Raw genomic sequence first — 22708 nt, 5'->3', positions numbered from 1 at the left:
TCCTTTCTAGCCACTGCTGTGTTAATTAGTTCTTCTGCAATGTTTTTAGATCCCACTGACATCTCTACAGTGTGTTCACTCTTGTCAGATGCCTTGACAAGACAAGAGACAGCATCCGTTACCAGACTTTCCATTATATCCTTCGAGTCAACATTCCAACCTGCTTGTAATGGTTTAACTCCAGCTAATTTACATCTAAATGCATATGCATTTGTACTTAACAATTCTGGAGAAGGTTTACATAACCTTTCCATTTCTACTTTATCAGAGTTACCATAGTCAATAAAACGGACACAATATTTTCCAGCATCTATACTCTCTATGTATGCTCTATACCAGGCATCGTCATCAGTAAACTGAGCTATAACCTGCATTCCAACTTCTGCTTTCTCAACAGCAGAACTTGAAGATGATCCTGGGTTATATTCCTCTTGAATTTTCTCAACAAGTTCATTTAGACTATCAGTAGTCTCAGCGAGCTGAATCCAAAAACAGTGTGGATTATCAATCCATGATACAAACACTTCTTTTGATGTGTCTATAGGTAGTGTAGTACATGGGTATGGGTTGATTACTTTTTGACTTCCTAAGAAAAATGTGACATGACCCATTTCTGCTAGTTTAACTGCAATTTCATCATTGGTCTCAGAATCCTTTTACTCAACTTCATATGTTCCTGATGATAGACTTATAAATTTCAATTCCATATTTTTGTCAGTTGTTGATGTAGAAAAATCATCATTAGATTTTTCTGACCAAGAATTACCATTTGGCTTTACATTATTCAATGAGCATTTGATTCCCTGTATCTGCATACTACAGTATTGTGTTTTAATGGATTTTGCAGATGATTTTGATATTGTTTCTGTGTTTCCATAGTCAACAAATAAGACCTCTAAGTCATCTCCTTTTATGTTTATAATTTCTGCTCTGTACCATTGTTCATCTTCTGAAAATTTAGCAATACAAGGCATTTGTATTTCAGGTTTGTCAAGATTTAATTCATTTTCAGAAATACTGTTATATTCTTTGTTCATGTTCTCAGACATTTCTTCAAAAGCAGGTACTTGATCTAAGCTCTGACACCAGAATTCCGCTGGGTTATTTGAATAGACAACATTAACTATTAATGATTTTCCAAGTACAAATTTCTGAGACACAAATCTGTTCAAGTTTTTATGTGTCCATTTATCTTCACTATCACCACCACTATGGATCACTGCAAGGTTACCTGATGGTTTAACATCCCAACTATCTCCATTTCCTTTTCTGTCTGTAACTGGATTAGCTACTGGTGGGCTTGATGTAGTATCTCCCCAATCCTCATCAGCAGAAGCTTGAACTGTATTACCACCAAAACCTCCACCTCCAAATCCCCCACTTCTGCCACCTCCCCGGTCTCCACCAAAACCTCCCCCTTTACCACCTCTGTCACCACCAAAACCTCCTCCTCTGCCACCTCTGTCGCCACCAAACACACCTCCTCTGCCACCTCTGTCGCCACCATACCCACCTCCTCTGCCACCTCTGTCGCCACCAAACCCACTTTCTCTGCCACCTCTGTCTCCAACAAAACCTCCTCCTCTACCACCTCTGTCGCCCCCAAAACTACCTCCTCTGCCACCACCAAATCCACTTTCTCTGCCACCTCGGACTCCACCAAAACCACCTCCTATGCCACCTCTGTTTTCACCAAAACTACCTCCTCGATCTCCTCCAAATCCACCAGAACGTCCACCTCTGTCACTACTAAAACCACTACCACCATCATCTCGGTCGCCACCAAATCCACCACGGCCACCTCTGCTTCCACCACGACCTCCTCTGTCTCCTCCAAAACCCCTTATTCTGCCACCAAATCCACTTTCACTTCCCTGATCACTACTGTTATCTTGGTCTCTGCCAAATCCTCCACTTCGACCTCTGCTGCTGCCAAATCCTCTATCGTTATTGTCTTCTCTTCCAAACCCATTACTTCTACCTCCACGGCCACCTCTACCGCCTCCAAAACTTCCTCTACCTCCTCTGTCACCTCCAAAACTACTTCCACCAAATCCAGAACTGGTATTTGTTCCATCTCCCCAGTCATCATCAGTTTTTGTTGATGCACCAAATCCACCACCTCGGTCTCCACCACCAAATCCTCCTCTTCCTCCTCTGTCCCCACCAAACCCTCCTCTTCTCCAACCTCTATCCCCACCATCACTGTCTCCAAAACCACTACTACGGTCTCCACCACCAAATCCTCCTCGTCCTCCTCTATCACCCCCAAAACCACCTCTGCGGCCACCTCTACCAGAATCTTCATCCCTTCCCCCAAAGCTACGACTGGCTGCACCAAAGCCTCTACTTCCATCAGTGTCACTAAACCCACCAGCTTTCACCTTCATATCATTATTGCCAGACATTTCTAAAGATCTGTTTCTTCCCTGATCATCTGACTGCTCTGAACAAAGTGAATTTGACATGCTGCCGAATTTGAGATTTAAACTTTCTCCTGGTAATGTTGTCATCTCTACTGAGTATCTATCTTCCTCCTTGCTCCATTTCTTGAAAACTGTATTAAAGTTTTGGTCAAGTGTCAGATCTTCAAATTGAGTTATGTGTTCTGGGGACCAGTATCCTTGTGAGGCAGCAATTCCTGAAACGATTTATATAAACTTTTAACAATAGGCTTATTATTTTTATGTTTGTCTGAAAACAGTATTTAATATATGCTTGTGGTCACAAATGCTCAAGTGTTTACAGAAAATCAAAATGCTTGTGAGCATTGAAGGGTAAAGATTGCTTTCATTTTGTTATTTTGTGAATTTAAAATAAAACATTAATTTAGGCATATCAATTATAAACAAGCATTCTGAGAGTATTGCATGGCAATACATAGTCCCCTACCGGTTAAAAATTCTTTGTTCTGGAACAAAATGCTAACTTGATCTATAACTTGTCATGGTGTTAACTATATTACAAATATTAAGTCAATATCTTCAAGCATGATGAAAAAAAGTGTGGAAAACTGATTAACTTGAATTTTCTATGTCCAAGGACCATAACTCTGCACAAAATCATCAGACCGGAACAAAATTTGAACTTAATCTGTAACTTGTCATGATAAAACTATATACCAATTATTAAATCAATATTTTCAAGCATGACGAAAATAAGTTAAGAAAACTGATTATTTGAGTGAATTTTCTAAGTCCAGGGACCATAACTCTGCACAAATTCATCAGACCGGGACAAAATTCGAACTTGATCTGTAACTTGTCATGATAAAACTATATACCAATTATCAAATCAATATCTTCAAGCATGACGAAACAAGAATGTGTCCATAGTACATGGATGCCCCACTCGCACTATCATTTTCTATGTTCAGTGGACTGTGAAATTGGTGTCGAAACTCTGATTTGGCATCAAAATTTGAAAGATCATATCCTAGGGAACATGTGTTCTAAGTTTCAAGTTGATTGGACTTCAACTTTAACCTGAAGCGGGACAGACGGACGGACGAATGAACGGACGCACAGACTGAAAAACATAATGCCCCTAGATGGGGCATAAAAAAGTGCGGAAAACTGATTATTTGAGTGAATTTTCTAAGTCCAAGGACCACAACTCTTCACAAAATCGTCAGACCGGAACAAAATTCGAACTTGATCTGTAACTTGTCATGTTAAAACAATACACCAAATATCAAATCAATATCTTCAAGGACGAAGAAAAAAAGTTTTGAAAACTTGCAGGACTGACAGATGGACAGACAGACAGACGGACGGAGTGCAAACCTAGAGTTCCCTTCGACTTCGTCGATAGGGGACTAAAAATATATAGTTTTGAAATGCGAATGATAATTGGCCTATTGGGTATGATGTTGATCTTCTACACAAATGTACCTTTTCATAACAATAATAAACTGTTAACACAGAGATATATCTCGCCTTTTTGTACTTTTGATAATGCAAATGTTGAAATTAAAATGGCAATACTTTAACATGTAAGTTATGCAAATATTCAAAGTCAATGAACCATGACTGAAGGTATATGGCAAAACAATCTCCATGGAAATGAGATGTGCCAGTGCTAATACAACTGCATACAAAATACCATAGACTTATCATAAGTCGTTCGCTTTCAACAAACCTAAACACAAACATTGACTTGTAAACTATGTAAAAGTTTCAAAATCAATGAACCATGATGAGGGGTGGGGCTATACAATCCATGGAAACGAGACTTGCAAATGCCAATACATTTGCATACCAAATATCATTGACTTAACATTAGCGGTTCATCAAACTGATCTAATCACAAACTAATATATGTAAACTAAGCAAAAGTTTCAAAGTCAAAAGACCATGACTGAGGGGGCGGGACCAAATATTCTCCATGGAAATGAGATGTGCTAATGCTTAGTTATACAACTGCATACCAATCATCATTGACCTACCACTAACGGTTCCCCTTGAACTGACCTTATCACAAACTAATACATGAAAACGAAGCAAAAGTTTCAAAGTCAATAGACCATGAATGAGGGGGCGGGGCCAAATCATCTCCATGGAAATGAGATGTGCCAATGCCTATACAACTGCATACCAAATATCATTGACCTACCACTAGTGGATCCCTATAAACTGACCTAATCATAAACTAATACATGTAAACGAAGCAAAGTTTCAAAGTCAATAGACCTTGACTGAGGGGCGGAGCCAAATAATCTCCATGGTAATGAGATGAGCCAATGATAATACAACTGCATACCAAATATCATTGACCTACCACTAGTGGTTCACCATGAACTAGACCTTATCACAAACTAATACATTGTTGACGCCGTCGCCGCCGACGCCGGAAACAGCATACCTATGTCTCGCTTTTTGACTCCGTCAAGGCGAGAAAAAAATGGATAATTAACAATTGGAAATGAAAAAGCATCTCTTTTATCATAAATTTTGGTATTAAGCTTCCCGTTAAAGATATAGATATCAAAATCCAGGAAAGGGCAGTGTTCATTGTTATTATTAGCTTTATTTAAATTCAGTTCAGCCGGATAAATCTCTTTAGTGTACATACTGAAGTCGTCATTATTGATAGCCAATATATCATCCAAATATCTAAAAGTGTTATTAAATTTTGTATCAGTTGTTGTTTCGATGGGTCTTTACTGATTTTAGTCATAAATTGTAACTCATAACAATATAAAAACAGGTCTGCAATAAGTGGTGCACAGTTAGTCCCCATTGGAATTCCGATAACTTGACGATATACGAAATCTCCATAGCGAACAAAAATGTTATCTAGTAAAAATTCAAGGGCAGTAATTATAGTATCAAAGCAGGTCCAATTGACATAGTTCTTTTGTTTGTTGTTACTAAAAAAATGACCTAAAAGAGTTTGAACATATATATTCGCATTCTGACTTTTTAAATGCCCATGTAATTAGGTGTGTGATTTTTTTCTTAATATGATTACGAGGCAAAGTGGTAAATAGGGAAGAAAAATCAAAATTTTGAACAGATTCGAAATTACCAATATAAGCATGCAATTTATCAAGTACTTCCAACGAATTTTTGACACTCCAAAAGTAATTAATTCCACTGTTTTCAAAGGCCTTATATGAACAATTTATTACCAGGATTTTGATTGTACCAAGTGTACTAGTAAGTAGAATAGACAGTTTAGTAGTGGAACAATGGCTTGAAGACGAAATAAATCTATATTTGTAAGGTGTTTTGTGCAGTTTCGGAAGCCAGTACATGGATGGAACTTTCATTGTTTTTGGTTCTGTTTGTAAAGAAGTGGCTATTAGTTTATGTTTGTTACAGATGTCATTTTCTGAAAATGGAGTTAGTTGTTCGTGATTTCCTTTTGAAGAACCTCAATGTAAAATTGTCAAACAATAATTATATTATTAGCAGCCTTATCAGCCTGGAGAAAAATAAATTCCTTGGCGAGTTCTTTTAGATTATGTTTGATTGGAGAAATAGGGTTATTACATGTATAGGTAAAAATGTAGTATTTTTTTATTTTTGTATATGTGATACTAATCTTATCATCCTGTATTTTTAAGGGATGCAAATTAATTCCCTTTCTCAATCAGTGTCAAGTATTTATATTGTAGAAAATTCATTTGAATCTTTTCATAATGCTTATGACATGGGAAGTAAGGTGTTTTTATTACTTTTTAAATTTTTACAATTTGTATACAAAACTTCTTCTAAAAATAGAATAATGATTTATTAATAAACATTAAAACTATCGGTCAATATGGTTTATTTAAAGTTGTTACTTGACTGGCTTCATGGTGTTATGCATCTTCCCTAGCCTAGGGTTACGATCCAGTCAGGAGAGGAGGGGACTGAATCGTAACCCTTGGAGAGGAGGGGACTGGATCGTTACCCTTGGCTAGCAAAGATGGGTGTTAAGAAATATATGTAAACAAACAGAAAGACACAAAGTAGATATTAAGATAAAACGTCAAAGATAAGTTATTGACTAGCATTTGAAAACAAAACAGAAATAATATATATATATATAAGAAAATAGGTTAATTTTTAGTGCATCATGTACATTGTAGTGAATTGTTCATTTGCATTAATTATTAAATTTAATATACAATTTAGGATTATTAAATTATTAATTTAATAAAATTATTTATTTGATTATCCTGAATTATATAACAAGCAATTTCAATTTAAAAAAAAATATTATACATGTATGTTATATACATGGATATATTTTCTAATAAAATATACATCATTTGTACATGTGCAACTTATGAAATACAAAAATCTTGAACCTGAACTCTGAATTCTGAAAAAATAAATCCTTTACTTAAAGAAGCATTTATGTTGTCAAAACTGCTGGACTTGCATGGTACATCTATTGTATTTGTATTTATATTGTACTTTCTCTGTAAACTAGCATTTAGTTTTATTTAGCATCCAATGCCTTTTCTATAAGAAAATGCTTCACTAAGTTAAGAATTAGTGACCATAATTTAGAATTAGAAAAAAGGTCGCCATTATATTCCATGCGTTCATTTCTTATAGAATTGTTATTTCTTTGCATTATTGTTTTTGACATATCGGAGATGTTCACCGAGTCGAGCTTTAAATGGACGTTTGCTTTTACCAACATATTGTTGTTTACAAGACTTGCATGTAATCATGTAAATGATATTTGATGTGTTGCAGTCACCGATATAGTTTTTTCTATACTTGCGTTCTGTGAATGTACTGGAGAAGGACCTTCAGAAATTAATCCAAGGACAGTAGCTACATTCATCATTGCTGCAATTGGTCAACTTGTTTAGTGTACTAATCCTTGAGGTCCGCAGTCCCCGGCGTGATTGGCGGATATTGGAATGTCGCTCAAACTAGAATATCTTTGAGGTTTTTATTTCTTCTATAGGCAAAAAGCGGTTGTTCACTGAAAATCTGTTTGGTTGTGTCTTTGATATGCAACTGAGGCCAAGTAGTGTCAATAATCTTTCTTAGATTTGGACTGGCTTTTGTATAGCTCAAGACTAGTGAAACTCTGGTAATTTTTTTGGTGTCGTTTTTGACAGGTTTGAGTAGTGTTTTTCGGTCTTTTGCTTCTGCTTTTTCGAGGTTAGTGCGAAGAAGAGTATCATGATACCCTCAGAATTTGTAATATTTAAACAATTCTGTAGAGTGTTTACGGAAATCTGCCTCATTTGTGCAGTTTCTCTTAACCCTGAGGAACTGTCCATAAGGTCCAGCTTTTCTGCATGGAAGTAGATGTTCCGAAACGTACTGGAGGTACGAATGGGTATCAGTGGGTTTAGTGTATACATTGTAGTTCAACCTCTACCATTTTTTTTTGTCTACTGTGCCAAGTGTTTTGTGGAATTTCACAATAGTGTCTAAGAATACAACTTGTTCTTCTGATATTTCAGGGGTGAATTTGATTGTTCTATGATCTTCTATGCTGAGAATTCATATGTTGTATAAATCTATTGAGTGATTCTTTACCATGCTTCAAACTGATGAAAATATCATCAATGAACCTAAGGGATAAGAATGGCTGAAGAGGGAATCCATTTAGTTTCTCCCTCCTCTAAATGTCCCATAAAGATATTTGCAAAAGACGGGGCCACTTTGGTGTCCATAGCTGTGCCGCCGACTTGTAGGTAAGTTCTATTGACAGTATTGTTAAATGTAAAATTGTTGCAGTGAAGGACTAATTTAAGTACTTCTAGTAGTCCTTTGTTTGATATTTGGTAAGACGATTTGTTTAAATGTAGGCTTTTGGCAACTGAAACCAAACCCTCTTGGTTTGGAATGTTGGTGTATAATGAGGTAACATCCATTGTTGCCAGAATAGAACCTCATCCGCCGGTTCACCCATCCACCGGTTAACCCAACCGCCAGTTAAATCTACCGCCGGCTAAACCAACCGACAGTTAATCCAACCACGGGTAACACAATGGATAACCTTGGTTACAGACAAACAAACTAATCCGTCAGAACCGCTGGATGTCAATCGTCGATGGATCATTATATACATGTAATGAGAGCAAAAACACAATTAAACCATTCAGCCTCTGAAGAAGGTCCATTAAAGGACTGAAACCAGCCAGGCTTAATTTTTCATCAGGCGCTGTCATTAAGTTGTAACGGCATATATTTTCCTATATTTTATACATATAAAAACTAAGGTCATACATGACATGTCATAAGACATTTTCTTTCTAAAAATATTATTTAGCAAAAAATTATGTTCAGTTAGTTTTATTATTTTTTATTATCTTGCCATTATCACATTTATCAAATTTGACAATCACATATTGTTTAACTGGGACATATCATATACATGTACATTTACAATGTACCTGAGACACTCTACCTGTAAGCTATTTAATTTTTTCACTTAAAAGTTAAATGCAATCATGATTTCTCTTTTCCCTTGACTAGTTTTTAAGTAATACCTTGTGTATTAATGAAGCAGCAGGGGTATAATGATGGACATATAGAGTATATTCCATGCATTAATCGTGACTATAGTTTCTTACTTGAAACTGACTTTATTGCTGCCCAAGCCATAATTTTCACTGGATTTGTAGGCGGAGCAGGTGGAGGGCGTTTTTTTTCCCAACGAGACAAACAACGAATGGGGACAGACATTCATTCTTTCAATTCATTCAAGTCGATTTGTATATCATTATATGTATGTATCCTCCCATTTTGGTGCACCGCAAACAATTAAAATTACTTCTACTTAAAGTGAATCATTGGTATATCGTATATATTTCCTCAGATGGAATTTTCTTTTACATTATCAAATGTAGACTTTTCCATGCTTTTTTTAAAAAATATAATAAAAAGTATGGGTCATCGTACTATTTTCCAAGCTATAAGTCGTGCAAATTGCCAAAATGTTCATATGATTGTTCACTTTTTTGTGAATATAAAGAAACCTATGAGTTAAAATTTTGAATTAGAATATGAGAACTTCGATAGGTTTTTTAAAAAATAGAATTGAATAGAATATTTTTATTTCCCAAATTACAGGGCCCACAAAGGGCATAAAATCAGATACAATTGATTTACATAATTGGTAACAACAACAATAATAGTCACTTGTAAATATATATTTAGTATATTAGCATTGGTCAGAATCAGAGCCAAAAACATGCACATATATATTGTGAATAAAAGAATAAAATTACATTATATGCATTCATTCTCAAATCATTTACTTGACTTAGTCACAGGCACTTGTCTCAGAAAAAATTTTCCTATATACCTTAATATAACATTAAGGTATATAGGAAAATTTTTTTCTGAGACAAGTGCCTGTGGACTTGGTGTCAATATTCATACCTGATCTCCTTAATTCAAAACAGTCACAAATATAACAGCCCAGTTTTTCCATATGAGTTACATTTTCTTGGGTCAAGAGCCGTACAAATTTAGAAGATTTATTTAAATTTTTAAAATTATAACAATTGTTAGAAATGTATTGAAAAAAAATCTTCCCTTTGAGTATCATAAAGAGGGCATTCTAACAAAAAATGAAGCTCATCTTCAACATTACCAAGTGAGCAATTTGAACAAAGACGCTCAGATCTTTCTATATATTTTTTTAAATATCTGTCTGTCTCAATTTTTAAAGAGTGAGCGCTTATTCTTAATTTATAAATTGACTGTCTTTTTTTTTAAATCCTGTAGTTCTAAATATTTTTCTTTTTTAAAACAATTTTTTATAGAAAAATAAGTACCAAGCTTCCCTTTTTCAGAGTTAATTGTTTGATACTTCAGTCTATTCCAAAATGTTAAATAACTTTCACATAGTTTATTTTTAACATACTGACATAAAGAACCAATTCAATTGATTGGTCAAAATTTGGTAATTCAATCTCTCTCTGAATATAATCTATACTAGAGTACCATGTATTTAAATTAGAAATATGTAATTGTTTACATCATATGAATGCATCAAATAATAAACCTTCTTTCAAACCTTCCAGTCTATGACAATATTTTAACATTGATAAAATTATAGTGAAATAAATAGGAAATCTACCAAGCTCTGACATCACAGCTATGTTACTGGACTTTCTGTTTACACCAAGCCCTGAATATATTTCATAAATTTGTTATAAGCTTTTTCAGAAGAATCCTGACCAAAAACTTTTTCTTATATATATGCTTTAAGAAAATAAAAATAAAAAGTGGTATCACCGACGTTGTTTTCTTGCTACCATTAAAACTTTAAAATTTCTCCATCATTCCTTTATAAAAATTTACTATTTGAGTTATCTCTCCTTAAGGATGTATTCTTCTGATGTTCCAGTCTCGTTGAAATCTCGTTCTGAAATTATTTCCAAAGCATGTGATACAAGTGGAAAATATCAATGAATTCAAAAAATATTATAATCAAACTAAACTCTATGAAAAATTTGTGTATTTACAATAAGTAGGTTTTGAGTAACAAAATTTTCAAATTTTATAACCGCTCCAGTCAGTTTCATCAGCCAAAATGGTGAGAAAATTGGTGAGGGGTACAAAAACTGATTTTACCAAAAATATGTACATCCCATATCAATTTTTTCTTTTTAAATTTCTCTGATGTGTATTTTTTCAATCATTTATAACAAAGAAGTTGAAACAATATGCTTTTTGTTCTAAAAATAGAGAAAAACCCCAAATTTACAAAATTGACAACATGGTCAATTTGACACGAAAAACTGCAACAAAATTTTATAAAACTTTCTAATGTTAACACCTACCCATAATTTTTTTTAAGTTGAATTTATTCAGATTGGTACACTTCAACTTTAGTGAAAGTATGAAGAAAAGTTTAATTGTGAAACTGTGATTTTTTCATGATAATAGCCCAAAAATGGGCCCACGGAAAAAATTAATGAAAAATGGGAAAATCATTAAAATTAGGTACTTTCAAATGGTCGTAGCAAAAAAAGAAGTGCACTACTATATGATTGTTTCTTCATGAATTACTTTCTTACAGTCATATAGACCCCAAAATCAGGTTAAGAAAAAAAGTTTAATTCTAGAAATTTTTGGCTCCTCAGAGGTGTACATCCTTAAATGGGTAAGTTGACCAAACACAAATACTTGGTATTTGATAAATCAGTTTCAATAATGCAATAAATCACTTATTTTTTCTTTATTCCAATGAACAGTCTAACCCATTAATTGCCAATCTGTCCCAAAATTTGAAGAATTAAGCAAAGAACTAGACCTATTATGAACTGCTATTTTACAATTCAAGATGGCGTTATACAGTTAATCTACCTTAAATAGACGACCTTTCCTACTGAGTAACCACCGTCATCAGGCTGCTTCTGTTACTTTAAAAAGATTCATTTTCTAACTAAATGAAAAGTAATTGCTGTCGAAAATGGACAGTGGTGCTGGGTACGACAATCCAACAGGCAACAAAAAACTAGAAACTGAAGCAAGTAATTTCGTACCATAACCATTTCTGGCAATTGGGCACAAAACATTTCTTAATAGAATCAAGAAGTTTACCATTTCTTACCATAAGGGGACGACCATTTGATATACTGGGAAAAGAGGGTCAGGAGGAATTTTTCTTTCTCTTTCATCTACCGCCGGCGAACCTTATCTTGTATCTTGTCTTGTCGGGCAAAGTTATTTATTTTTATTTCTTACCAGGACAGGATATTCATTTTCAAAATCCCCATACAACACACGCACGGTCCACCCAAAAAAAATAAATGGTAGTCCCCTAAAACAAAGACCATTTCGTAATGTTCATCGGCATCGCGGGCCAACTGCATGTGAACATTTCGTACCATACTTCGTTTAAGTCATTGAAACGTTGTATCAACACTGGGCATTTTGCATGATGATATTTGTTAAATTAAAGTTTAAAGATGATAAGAAATATCATATATACTGTCCGAGATCAAGTCCAGACTTTTTAAAAAATGTCTTGTAATTTGATATTAAATTTTATTCGTATTGCAACAAAAAAGACTTATACAATATATCATATATCTTTTGTCTCTGGTATTACTGATAAATAAACTCGTCATAGATACCAGGATTGAAATTTTGTATTTGCGCCAGACGCGCGTTTCGTCTACAAAAGACTCATCAGTGACGCTCGAATCAAAAAAAGTTAAAAAGCCAAATAAAGTACGAAGTTGAAGAGCATTGAGGACCAGAAATTCCTAAAAGTTTTACCAAATACAGCTAAGGTAATCTATTCCTGAGGTAGAATAGCCTTAGTATTTCAAACATTCAAAGTTTTGTAAACTTCGAATTGATAGTAAATAGCAAATACAAGTTATTTCTAGTCGTGATATTTGAGTTCATTTAATACAGAAAAACGCGAAAATAATTGAAATTAATAGAAAAAAAAAGAAACGGATTTTGGAAAAAAAGAGGGCTAAAAGAATTGTCCTGTCCCCAAGTACATATGTGCTTTCCATCAGCGGTCACTGATATATTAATATATAGAACGCATGGTTTACTTATGAGTTGTATTAGCTGGCTATGAACAAGCTTTCAGTATAATTGCGAGTATTCTTAGATTGGTACGTTGTTTCTCTTGTCTATTTTTTAGCTGTTTTTATGCTAGGTGCCGATCTGAGGAGTCAATCGCTTTCCAACTGACTTTTACACGTTCGTTCTGAGTGTGTTGTTTGACCGCTGTCTCAGTTTAAAGGAGAGTTGAGCGCTGTTTTTTATTTTGTCACGTCTGGGCCTTAATTTATGGCTTACTATACCCTATGGAATTGGTCATTGTTTAAAACCTTATGGTAGACCATAGTTACTATAGTAAAGTTGCTTACATCCATGTCACACATTTTGGTGTTTTGTGGTCTAGTTGTCTCATTGGATTCATATTGGAATTTTAGTTCAAATCTGACTGATCTGACACATTGGCATTTTACGGTTCCGGTCATGCATTTCAAAATCAAAATAATATTTATTACAATGTGTAGATGACTTCGTAAACTTTAAATCTGTTTTAGTTTTAACATATAGCTTCATTTATGTCCACTGGTTATGTCATTCCTGAAATAACTTAAAGTAAGTCCTTTTACATTCCGCGTTTCCCAACAGCTGCCGTTTTTAATTATAGCGGATTCACTTGGCACAGGTGATGCATATGCATAGCAGGAGACGCTTTCACTATCAACACACCCAGTCTTACTCCTTTTGGAATTGTGACATTTTTATCTTTTCTTCGTTTACTTTTTACATCTACAGGATACAAATCACTGTCTTAATAGTCTTCTATGCTTTGGAAATACTAATGCGCTGCGTGGGTGGTTAAATAAAGATTTGAACTAGTAAGGATAAAATAAGTAGTTTGTATATGAGTAAATAAGAGAGAAGAAGAAAAAGATTAAAAATAAGATACATGGGTGGATACAGGATACTAGTATTTGAAAGGTGGCGTAATTCCATAAAATAAAATAACGCTGCTGACCGTAGCGAGGCAGTGGCGGGTCCAGAAATTTTCATGAGGGGGGCCCACTGACTGCCCTAAGAGGAGGCCCGCTCCAGTCATGCTTCAGTGATTCCCTATATAATCAACCAAATTTTTCCCACAAAAGAGGGGGCGCCCACCACGAAATAGCACAATAGTGTTGAAAGTGGCATTAACTTGACACCAATCAATCTCAGCCTCCGGTTTGATGATGGTGTGAGGTAATCGTGTAGGTAGTTCATGATGCGTCGAAGAACCAGGTAAGTTAGGGTTTGTTCTTCGTTACTCTAGTGTCTCCCGATTAAGGTCATTTAGTATATATCTGTGACACAACTGGTGATTCTATATCTGTTTGTCACTGAACATATATTACCGTGTACGTCTAGTTCTTGAATATACTGGTTATTGTATGGATTCCACACAGATGCACAATACTCCAATTTTGGATGAACTAACGAAAGGAGCCTAGGCTACAGATTTCGTCTCTTTGTGTGGGTTGATTTTGAGGTTCCTAACAGTTTAAAATCCAATCATACTGCTAGTATCTTTTTGAGATTACGGTTTATATGATAGTTATTACACATATTTTGGCTCATGTCAATTAACTCCTAGGTATATGTATATGTATACTTGGTCGTTTCTGTTGCTTCTAATTAAGTTTTTTTCATTGCTCTATAGTAAAACATTGCACTTGGTTGGATGGAATGACATACCCGCTTTTTCAGGCTTCCCGTGCGGCTAGTTTAATCCAATCACAGTCGGTGTGGTCTTCTGTTTGTCTGGAGTCCTTCAAAATATTTGTGGTCTTTTATCGTCTATGAACAAAACTGTCTGCAAATTGTCTATAGTTTTTGAAGAAACACAAGTTCTGGCAGGTTATTGATGAATATCAGGAATAACAGTGGACCAAGAACTGTCCCTTGTTATACTCAACTGAATACTGGTGCTCTGTAAGACGTGGCTCCATCAACGATAACTTGCTGTGATCTATTGTCATGGAATAGAAGTTCCTTTATAATATTAGTTTCAAATGGAAGAAATATAATTTTATTCTGGAATATTATTTCCACTGAAAGAAATATGTTCCTGGTGAAACAATGGTTCAGATATTATTTTTTATAACAAAGATTCCAGAAGAACTTTTGTTTAACATACCTTAGGTCGTTAGGAGGAAAACATACAAGTTTACAATATCTGCGAGGAGCTTCAAAGTTCCATATTGTTGTCTATGGTTGTGAAACGTTTCCCCTGATACCTTGAGATTCTATAGTTTTTCTATATATTTGGCTAATAGCTGTTGATGTCGGAGGCATTTGAGAAGTCAACAATTTTCCTTGATTTGTATTTTCTTGATTGATTTATGAGATTTAGACATCGGTAATCTTCAGTTGCAACTAATTTTAGACCTTCCCTGTGTTTTGTGGTTATGTGTTGTTTTGTGGTAAAAAATAAATCGAGTGGTCTCCCTTAGATTGTTTACAATGGCGACCGACGGCCAAGAAGTCGATACTGAAATAAGAAGTCAAGAAGGTGCATTAGAAGCCTCATATATCTATGTGAAAGTTCTTGGACGTGGTGCCTTTGGCGAAGCAAATCTGTACAGGAAAACCGAAGTATATTTTATGCATTCTTTAGGAAACAGTAATTAGTTGCATGTATCAGCCGAGGGGGTCGGACCAAATTTTGCGAAAAAAAAAGTTGTTGACAACCACCACACCACTCCTCTGAACCACATAACGACTCCTCCCCTAAAAAAAATTCTAGTAGCATGAACCCCATTCCGATCACTATCCTATGTAGTAATAACATTAACAATAAAGAATCATAGCATACATTTTGTACATCATCATCATTGTAGTACATGGCCATGCAGTAGTTGGATTCTTAGTCTATAGGGATTTTCTGGTCTCACTAGTTCTTTTTCTTCTTCTTTAATTAGGGTTACAGTAGTCCTTCAATGGTCTGAAGATTAATTACTGTTTTGTGCAGCGTGGCCTATATATGTATATATATTTTCAAAAATACAAAAATGATTGAAAATGAATATGGAGTGCATAGTTTTTAAAATTATGATTAAAACTATGTACACAGGCATATAAGGAAGCAAGTTAACTCGTACCACATCAACTCGTACCACTAAACATCAACTTGTACCACTGCGAAGTCATACCATTGCGAACTCGCACCACATTAAAAAATTTATGCATTGATTATGAAAATCTTTGTAAAATATTAATTGGTTTTCCCTGAGACTACTATAACACAGAGATTGGTCACTATAGATTTATCGGATTATCTGAGTCTCCGGTAGTTAGCTACGTTATTTTAACGTAGTTTCGTATTCGACCGTAGCAGACGACATATATCACCTAATACTGAGAATACTATAACAGTATCGGATATTATTATTTTTCTTTTAAAAATAATTTAAAAACAAAATTGAATTAATCAAAAAAAAAAAAAGAATATAGTTTTTATCTTTCAAATGCAGTTATCTCTATTCATATTTAAATTTTTGTTTTTAATCATTAATAATTTGTTAATAGTTTGTTATTATGCGGCCACTCTTGAAAATGTGAATAATCTTATCAATCTTACAGTTACATTGTTTTGCTACACGTCCGTTAATTGTATCTAATATACAAATATTTTACCTGTAAAGACAGGTAGTCTCAAAAGCATGGGAGATGAATTTTGTTTCACAGCTGGGTGCCCAAGGTACACGAGGCTCCGTTTATTGCAGTAAACTTTTATTCTATACTTGTAAGGTATTTCACTGCTGAGTGCCCAATATACATGTTTATTGTAGTAAACCTTGTCAAATATCGTCGGTGCACTTGTGGTAGGATTCAGGAGGGTGTGGATGGGGTTTTATAGAATGGAGAAATAGGGGCAAAAAAGGTATAGAATGGAGAAAAATGGACCGACAAAGAATAGAGAAGAGAAAATAATAAGTTATTAAGATTTAAAGAATAGAGAAAAATGGCATAGAAATTATAGGAAATAAAGAACCCCCATTCAGATTATCCAACGTAAATTTTTTTTTTTCAAACAAGTTTCAACCCCCCCTCCCACTTTTTTTAAATTTTCGTCTGATAATTAGGTCAAGTTTTTGCAAACAATGTAATAAGCGGCGATCACAGAAGAGAGAAAAAATTTCATTAAAGGTAAATGAGTAATTTCCTTACGTAACAGATCAGCAAAGAGGTTATAACTGCAATGGATACATAAAGCAAACATAAGCCCTACAAATTATATATATGTTCCCAAAATATCGCTGGCATTTTCATTTTTCAATTCACAATGTCCAGTAACATTGATTTTTTATCTTGGGATGATAGTGATCTCAATCTTGATCTTTTACGTGGTGAATATACTGCATCAGATTTTGAATCTGAGGATGACTATACGTCCCTGCTGCAAAAACTCCTAAAGAAGCATCAACCGCAAGTACATGTAAATCAGAACGAAGAAGCTTCAAAATTATGTGACTGAATAATCAAATTATTTCTATGTTAACATAAATAGAACCACATTAGGGTAATTTACGATGACATTTTTTCAACACCAGAAATATGTGCCCTCTTTCAAAATCCCAGACAAGAAATTTTGTGCTTCAATACAGAGCCGTAAAGTTTTTGAAAATTTGAATATTGTCTATTGTTAAAGTGTCGTATGTTTTAGTTATATCGCTAGGCTTTTTGTAACCCTAATAATTGAGCAACTCAGATGAAAAGAGTTGTGATTTGCTTTAGTTTTTTTAGCCACAGCAAATATAAATGTGCTTGTTCAATGTTTGGTGACATACCATGTTAATTGTTGTCTGCATGATGCTTTGTAAAAAGGTTTCCTATAACATTTTTTTGTTGGGTAACTGCTAACAGTTTACCATGTGAAAATTCTGAGAAGCCAAAAATAATGTGAAATTTATAAATAAGTAGCAATGTCAGATCTAAACAAGAATGTTAAATATGATAGCATATATTGATATCACCTTTCTGTAAATTCAACTTCGATTCACAACTGCTTGTCAGTGGCAAATATTTCATGTACAGTCAGCCTGATTAAACCGAAATGAACTATTTTCAAATTATGTTTAAAGTTTGTTTTTATGTTATGTCGTTACACCAATGTCCCATGCTAGTGGTGGTGATGAGCGCCTAAAAATATTTAACATTGTCATTCTTTAAGTGCCCGTCTCAAGTCAGGAGCCTGTAATTCAGTGGTTGCTGTTGGTTCATGTCCGTCATATTTGAATTTTCGTAAATTGCTTTGTTATTGTAGACACTTCGTTTTCTCTAGTGAATTGTTATATATTTTCCATGTCGGGGACTTTTGAAGCTGACTGCACGTTATAGGTTTTCTCATTGTTGAAGGTAATTACGGTGCATTCGAATAACTTACATCCACTTCATTGAACTTCATTTGGACTAAAGGAGTTGTCTGATGATCATTAGCAAAAATATATAAAAATCTCATTAAAGTTTGCTTCAAGTGGCTATTCCTTTAATATATAAAGATGTGCGGTTACTTGTTTTTTTTCTTTCATTGAGCTGTTATCCAAACTGAGCGTGTTACACAATGTAGTGAATTTCTGCATTCCTGTCTTAGTTTTAATGTATATAATAATAAAAATGTATATTCAAAGACTTAAATATTTATTTCTCCATGTAAGACAAGCATGACAAATTCAATGAAATTAAAAAAAATATTAAAAAAAGTCATTTTCTCCTGTAGTACTTCTCCCTTCTTCTAATGCGTGATTTCTTTCTGGGGGGTATTCCTACAATAAAGAATATATTATAAATAAAAAGAAATAATGTTTGTCAAGTTTATAGCATAGGCAATTCATTAATTTTTAAGACAGTAATCTGAGACTTGAGACTCAGCAGTAATTGACCTATCATGTCAATATGGATCAAAATAGTTAAACTGATAAAGGATGCAGACCAAAGGTGCATGTAATTTTTACATCATGTTTGGGTCAATTATTTAAAAAAAAAAACGTCTATTTAGGAACTCATGATGTACTGGTATTTCACATGGTGACGCATTTTCATTGCATAATATTATTATACTAGCATGTATAGACTGCATATATATTATCAAGGGAACCAAATATAAATCTAAATTTCTTTCACTAACAATACAAATTCACCTATCATACCTCATGTTGTGTGTGTGCAACTTGTCTCGTGTGTTTCTCAGTTCTGCAGCGGGAACTTACTGATACAGAAAAATTGGAATTTCATATAATTACAAATTTTACATCATTACATCGGTTAATTACTAAGGCTTGCACATACATTATCCGGAAAACAGATTGTTCATCTGAATGTAAGTTATGGGTGAGTTGCTCATTGACCCTGTCCCACGGACTGGTAATAACTCGAGGTTACTTTCCGGTTTGGTCGGTAAATTCAAGTCTATAACTGCACTTATTTTATTTAAAGTGCTTATAAACCAACATTTATGAACATGTCAAATCTTATATTCACACTTACCGGAACATAACACTCTTTATAAATCCACATTTGTTAATTATTATTTTCTCTTTCGCTGTCAAAAATGGCGGTCGAATCCTTCTTGTCAATCATTGCGAGTCACGTGCCGAGTCACGTGATCGAAGACTTACAATTAATTACTATTTGACTGGTCAGTACGGGAAGTGACCAATCTCTGTGTTATAGTAGTCTCAGGTTTTCCTTAATCTTATACAAAAATTTATTGAAAACTTAGACAAAATTCAAATGTTTTATGAATTGTTTTTGCATATCTTTATAAAAAAAAATAATTAATTTCTTAATTACCATGTTAATTGATCGATAAATTGAATTCCTTTGATTGTGTGATTATTGTTTGATTATATCTGTAGTGAACTAATCAACTTGTTTAATCCAATTTTAAATTATGATAGGTGTTATAAATTTTCCGACTTTGCTTATCTACAAGATTAGGAAGGCTTATATAGATAGACCTTCTGTACCCATGAGGTTCATGAATGGGGGAGTCTCATCTAACTGGTGGTTTTTAACAACCTTGACTGGCTGGTATTCAGCCCTCCCACGGTCGGCTCGTTGCCCGAAGACGTTTTGTGAGCTTTAAATAATTCGTTGACGTAATGATGAAAAATTTGGAAAGAACGGCTGCCATTTTGGTTTTGGTACAATGGTTTGGTTTGTTGACTTTTTTGGTGTAGTTTACTGCCTTCACAACGGCTGCTTTCAGGGCCAGGTTGGTCAGCTGGGTCAATATCCCTAATGCGCCTCAAATTGAGAAACACAAAAGTTGGGCATAAACAAAAAGTCTCTGTGTAGTGATATTGGACATGTTTCTATTTTTAACAAGTGACTGAGCTTAACCATTTGTGTTGATTTGGAAAGAAATCGAAGAGGACCATAGAATAAATGTGTAAAAACTTTGGAGTTATTAAATGTATACAAAGTATTAAATTTTCAAAGAACTAATTGTGTGAAAAAAAGTATTTTTTACCACAAGGAGCCGCATCACGAAAGGATTTTCGGGGTGTGCTAATTTACAGAAAAATGAATCTTACTTCGTACCCAGAAAATTTAACCACATATGTGAAAATGTCTCAGCTTTGAAACGAGCAATCATGCATATCCAAGTTTACGATATGGACTGAGCTACAGAAGAAATGTTACCATTACCTCCTATGGGAAATCAATTACGCATACTGACCCAGCTGTGCAGCCCGCTAACCACGATGATGAAGTACTGGTCAATGAGTCTTGGACATAGTATTAAGATGACAGGAAGCATTATCAGGACCAAAGTCTTGAGACAGTGAAATGGCGGTCCATTATCTAACACCTAGGATACAGACCCTCTGACGTCAGTCGGCATTTAACACTCCCACATCCATAATACGATTGGAGTGTATGCTAATGGTTTTTTTTACACCAAGCAAAATGTAGACTGTACAGCGTTGGATTGGTTTCTGTCATCGAAAGTAGTAAGTTGTTGAGCCATCCATCAGTAAACCAACATCGTAGATAGCGGATAAAGAGGAGCTGACCAAGCACGTCTGTTCAGCTGTAATGGCTGAGACGTGACTGATGATGGATTGGATCGGAGACTCATCAAAGAGCTGAATTTTGTACATGTATACATATAATTTTCATACTTCAAAGAGCTGAATATTGTATATAAATAAATTTCATACTTCAAAGAGCTGAATATTGTATATAAATAAATTTCATACTTCAAAGAGCTGAATATTGTATATAAATAAATTTCATACTTCAAAGAGCTGAATATTGTATATAAATAAATTTTAAACTTTTTAAAACAAGATAAATAAATTCTCTTGATAGATAAATTTCCTTTTACAAACAATTATAAATACAAAATCTATTCAATGTTTCTAATTTGTAATGATTAAAAATTTAATCAAATAGTTGTCAGTAAAAGTTAAAAAAAATGGAATTGTTGAACAGTTCAAGGGAGACAACAAAGCCAATCTGCTACAGCTTTCTTTATCCAATTAGCCAAGGAAAAATCAGCTACAAATTGGTCATTGTGATTTCTTATCCATTTCAAATTATATACTTTTTACAGACTAATGAGGTATTGAGTGAAATTTAAATATTTATTCATCATTTAACACTTTTTGGATGCATTTAAATAAGTTGGTACGAGTTTGCAATGGTACGAGTTAGCAGTGGTACGAGTTTGCAGTGGTACGAGTTTGTTTTTAGTGGTACGAGTTTACCTTTGTACGAGTTTGCAATGGTACGAGATAACTATAATTCGGCATATAATAAGTCATTTCACAGTTATTACACTTGATTGAATAGGGGGCAGATTTTTTGGATAGAGGTGGAAATAGTATGATAGTATGGGAAATCGTATGCATGTTTCCATCCCCATTTTCTACATGAGGAATATTCCAAATACTTATAAAGTCTTGAAAGGCTATCTTATTTTTTTGCTTTGACCCTTCCTTTTGTCAGAAATCAACTTTTTATCAGTGTTTATATTGAACAGATTGAAAATATATTAATGATATTTGATAAATACATCACATGCAGTTTTTTAGTTAAAACATGTATTTTCATCAATTTATAAGATATTTTTTTTACTATGGTAAATTAATCAATGAGTGATAGATTTCTCTCAGAAGAAACTTAAAGGTCTCAGCGAAAAAAAAACTACACAGAGAACAATATATAGCTATTGTATTTATTCAATGGGACAGTAGAACTAACAAAAGTTTAAAAAGATTGACCAATCGGATTCTGTGAAACTGTGGAAAAGTTTCATTTTGTTCGCAATAAAAACCAAAATTAAAAATATGGTTCTTTGAAAGAAGTTGTTCCATTTTCTATAAATTTGTGTCATTTTCAATTAAGAGAACCAGGTATAAAAATTTGCCATTATTCTGAATATAAGAAAAGTTGAGGAGCTAATCCTTCAATCATCTGATTATACTAAGTGTCCATAAAGAATTGAGAAAAATGGCTTAACAAAGTTAAAGAATAAAGAAATTACCCAGTTGAAACTTACAGAATAAACTTAAGAATGTAGAAATTTAGAATAATTGGTTATTTTAAAACATAGAAATTTACAGTAATTGATTATTTTAAAACATAGAAATTTAGAATAATTGATTATTTTAAAACATTATCTTTTTTAGATAATTAATTGATTGATTTCTGCACTATAGGCTATTTGGTTGCGGCTAATTTTTTTTAATAGAGGAAGCTGGCCATAGAGTGCCTGGGAGAAC

General features: G+C 34.0%; 2 protein-coding genes and 1 long non-coding RNA gene across 4 annotated transcripts in view; 1 reads left to right on the top strand and 2 right to left on the bottom strand.

The window, feature by feature from the left end:
• Positions 1–3: 3 nt before the first annotated feature.
• LOC127739000 (uncharacterized) lies at positions 4–9131 on the bottom strand. Of its 2 annotated transcripts, XM_052250514.1 has the most exons (3): positions 9038–9131; positions 1526–2641; positions 4–1492 (listed from the first exon to the last, which is right to left on the bottom strand). In XM_052250514.1, exons 1-3 carry the CDS (start codon positions 9066–9068, stop codon positions 657–659), a joined length of 1983 nt encoding a protein of 660 aa, XP_052106474.1. In that variant the 5' UTR covers positions 9069–9131; the 3' UTR covers positions 4–656. The 2 variants fall into 2 exon arrangements, with proteins under 2 accessions (XP_052106474.1, XP_052106472.1); XM_052250512.1 differs by having other exon boundaries at positions 4–2641.
• A 6306-nt stretch (positions 9132–15437) lies between these two features.
• LOC127737176 (serine/threonine-protein kinase Nek9-like) overlaps positions 15438–22708 on the top strand; it is a 168030-nt gene continuing 160759 nt past the window's right edge. Inside the window, exon 1 of the mRNA XM_052247707.1 lies at positions 15438–15569. Coding sequence (XP_052103667.1) covers positions 15438–15569 — 132 coding nt within the window. The remainder of the gene's footprint in view (positions 15570–22708) is intronic.
• LOC127738998 (uncharacterized) lies at positions 18598–19653 on the bottom strand. Its single transcript, XR_008000239.1, has 2 exons — positions 19461–19653; positions 18598–18739 (listed from the first exon to the last, which is right to left on the bottom strand). It is a non-coding gene; the product is annotated as an uncharacterized LOC127738998 (long non-coding RNA).

Source organism: Mytilus californianus, unplaced genomic scaffold (assembly GCF_021869535.1).
Source record: "Mytilus californianus isolate M0D057914Y unplaced genomic scaffold, xbMytCali1.0.p SCAF_4, whole genome shotgun sequence".
Lineage (NCBI taxonomy): Eukaryota > Metazoa > Mollusca > Bivalvia > Mytilida > Mytilidae > Mytilus > Mytilus californianus.
This window is presented reverse-complemented; position numbering and strand designations above follow the sequence as displayed.

Bases quoted from the DNA above. Each gene is read 5' to 3' on its own strand.
- LOC127739000 (XM_052250512.1), bottom strand. From the start codon at position 9,068: ATGGCTTGGGCAGCAATAAAGTCAGTTTCAA. The intron at 2,642-9,037 runs GTAAGAAACTAT...AAATCGTTTCAG, and splicing joins AGCAATAAAGTCAGTTTCAA to GAATTGCTGCCTCACAAGGA.